Here is a 3,140-nt window from a genome sequence, read left to right as displayed (position 1 = left end):
TCAACCTTATCTTATGGTTGCTGGGTGTTCGTTCACACAATGTTCACATCCAAGGCCACATCACTACTGCATAATCCACTAAGTATTCTATGGAGCTCTAGAAGAAAAGCCAAGGCACTGCATGGAAACTGCAAAGCGAATTGCAATGAAAAGTAAGATTAGTAGAAGAAAACCTACGCTTTCTCTTTTTTTTTTGAGGGGGCCTGCATTTTCTCTCACACAGAAAGAAATAGGAAAAACGAAAAGAAAAACAATTGCGTAAGCCGTTAGTCTCTTAAGGTGACTTCATCAGCATCGAATCTTTACAAGACCCACTGCTTTGTCAACAACCAACGAGACAAATGTGCGTGTAGACCTTTTCATACTTAATGTGATGTGGGAATTGTAAGTTAGTGGACGTAGCACAAATTAGACCATCTAAAAATTAACATGTCATCGTCGAACAAAATTGTAATCAAAGTTGCACACTTCTTTAAGGACTAGAGTGACACAAGCAATCTTGAGAGAATCACATGGCTCTCCTAATGGCCTAATTGTCTTCCATCTTAAAGCATTTAGACAGTTTATTCAGGACAGGTATACAGCTTCATACAGTTTATAGAGCAAAATTTAGCCAATTTCGGGTCTTCATCAGATGAAAACAGCAATAACGGTTGCAAAATCTACCAATTAATCTGAGGTTCAGGATGATGCAAGTACTAACGAGTCCTCCGTGAGTTCAATGTCGGATCTCTATTGGGCATATTATATGGAGAACAGTATGCTCATGCAGATTAGTTTAGTTCAAACGTGGAAAAATTAGCACAATCCATGGGCTCTAAACGCACCACTTGATAAAAACTATTGCAGAAACCACAATAAAGTCAAATATGAAGCAAATGTATGATGAAGTACATGCCAAGTTAGCACACCCTTACGAATATCTGGCCAAGCAAGAATCCACACCTTTGTACTTCTATTAAATGAAAATTTCATTTGTTGTCTTATATCACATCACAAGGGGATGATAGGCAGATACACGCAATACAATCCTCCTCATAGGAAACTATGGCACACAAGGTAGACAGATATAGGATCATTTGCAATGGAGCTACTTGATAGCACTAGACACTTGATCAGATGTATCATACTTGTGACATTTCAGACTGGACGATTTCGAATTCGGACTCCCATCGGGCAGCCCCCAGAGCAGTTCATGAACCATGTTTTATAAACACAAACTAATTCTGCTTATTTTTTCCCGTCTTCATTTCCAGCTCTGCTACAAAAGAAAAAGAGAAGACAAAAATTCACCTTTGCTGTTTCTACCTTTGTACACTGAGGCCAATACCGACTCGAAGAGGCGCTGAATCAAAATTCTGATAAATTTGATATTTGGATGTCTGAATGCTAAGCTTTCTCGAGTGTCCGGGCTAATTCCACGGCGTTCTTGGCAATCTTGCAGTTGTCGTCGTTCACCAGAGCCTCACAGAGCTGGAAAGCTCCCAGCTTTATTGCCTCCATTGCCAATTCGTTGCTCTCGGAGCAAATCCAGTTGAGGACGACCAGGGCCTGGTCGATTGCACGGGCGTTGCCGCTGCCGGCCACAGTGCAGAGCACGGCCACGATGTCTGGGATTTTGGACAGGTCGTGGCGGCCCTCGCGGTTCTTGGCCAGGAGACCGAGCACCTCGACGGCGCGGGCAGAGCCATTGGCGGCCAGCTCGACGAGCGCCGGCGCGGCCCCGGCGCGCACCGTGCGCCGGCGGTTCTCGGGCAGCTTGCAGAGCTCGTACAGGGTTGTCGCGGCCTCGCGGCGCTCCCGCGCGCCGCCGCGCCAGAGCAGCCTGGACAGCGCCGGGACGGCAGAGGGATGCGCCCCGATGGTGCACTTGTTGACGCCCAGGGTGGCGAGGCTCGTCAGCGCCGTAGCCGCGTGGGCAGCGGCCGCGCCGCCGCCGGACACGGCCGCGCAGAGCGCGTCGACGGCGCCGTCCGCCACGAGGCCCACGCGCGCGTCGTCGCCGTCGAGGCTGAGATACAGGAGCGCCCTAGCGGCCGCCTCGTCCCCCGCGGCCGCGTGCTGGAGCAGCACCGCGACCGCGCCGGACTCCAGCACCTCCCTCCGCCCGGCCGGCCCAGACTTGGCCAGCCTGAGCATCCCCAAGACGGAGGAGGACGACACCGGCGCCACCCCTTGCCCCTGGCAGTCCCCCTTGTCCGCGGACACGGCCGCCGGCGAAACGGAAACGGCCGCTATGAGGCGACGCAGCGCGTGGTTGGGGATGAGCGTGGGGTCAGGGGGGAGAAGCAGGTTGGTGACGGGGCAGGTTCGGTGGCCCCCGTCGAGCCAGCGCTGGATGCTGCGGCGCTCGAAGGTGTGGCCGGAGGGGAGGATGACGGGGTCCGTCATGAGCTCGAGCGAGATGGGGCAGAGGAAGTCGTCGGGCCAGGACGCCTGCTTGGACACCTCCATGGCGTGGGCGCGGGAGGTGGGGAGGAACGGAAAGCGTGTGGGACTGTGGAAGAAGAAGAAGAGGCGGAGGAGGAGGTGGTGGTGGAGCTGAGTCCGTATTGGGGAAAGTCCACTTCCGGTGGACGGGAACGGGATGATGATGTGGGGGAGCGACCGAGTGGGAAGACCATCCGGTGAACCTAAGAGGCCTCGCCGCCGCCGCTCCGTCTCGTCTGTATATATCCATCCATCTCGTCGTACTCCCTCCGTACTCGTCATCAAAATGAATAATTTTTTTTTTATCTATTTTGATGACGAGTATTTCCGGACGGAGGAAGTACATGCGTGGCGGGTGCGTCCCTCACGATTTTTGGCAGATCCTAATTGCATCCTCTTCCTTAGATGTTGGCTGCATCGCAGTAACTGTAAGATGAACGCGTATCTTTTGATCATTCAGTTGAGTATCTTTTGGACATTTTACTCGTTTACTTGCAGTTTGTGTAACGGTTTACTATGTGATATTTAATGTAGTATTAGAAGAACGCCCGTGCGTTGCAACGGGGCCACATTAACTTTAAGAGTTCAGTATTAATATTCTCATACATATCAAGTGACATTGGTGACTTTTTTATCATCAAATCCTCACACACACACACTTCCTCCTTCCTCACTCTCTCTCCCCCTCTCCCTCTCTCTCTAACACACAC

General features: G+C 51.6%; 1 protein-coding gene across 1 annotated transcript; it reads right to left on the bottom strand.

The window, feature by feature from the left end:
* Positions 1–922: 922 nt before the first annotated feature.
* LOC119340895 (U-box domain-containing protein 8-like) lies at positions 923–2,632 on the bottom strand. The gene has a single exon (XM_037612795.1). It carries the CDS (start codon positions 2,452–2,454, stop codon positions 1,390–1,392), a length of 1,065 nt encoding a protein of 354 aa, XP_037468692.1. The 5' UTR covers positions 2,455–2,632; the 3' UTR covers positions 923–1,389.
* Positions 2,633–3,140: the final 508 nt, after the last annotated feature.

Source organism: Triticum dicoccoides, chromosome 7B (assembly GCF_002162155.2).
Source record: "Triticum dicoccoides isolate Atlit2015 ecotype Zavitan chromosome 7B, WEW_v2.0, whole genome shotgun sequence".
NCBI classification, from domain to species: Eukaryota; Viridiplantae; Streptophyta; class Magnoliopsida; order Poales; family Poaceae; genus Triticum; species Triticum dicoccoides.
Note: the sequence above shows the minus strand (reverse complement) of the source record. Positions and strands in the feature narration are given on the sequence as shown.

Bases quoted from the DNA above. Each gene is read 5' to 3' on its own strand.
- LOC119340895 (XM_037612795.1), bottom strand. From the start codon at position 2,454: ATGGAGGTGTCCAAGCAGGCGTCCTGGCCCGACGACTTCCTCTGCCCC.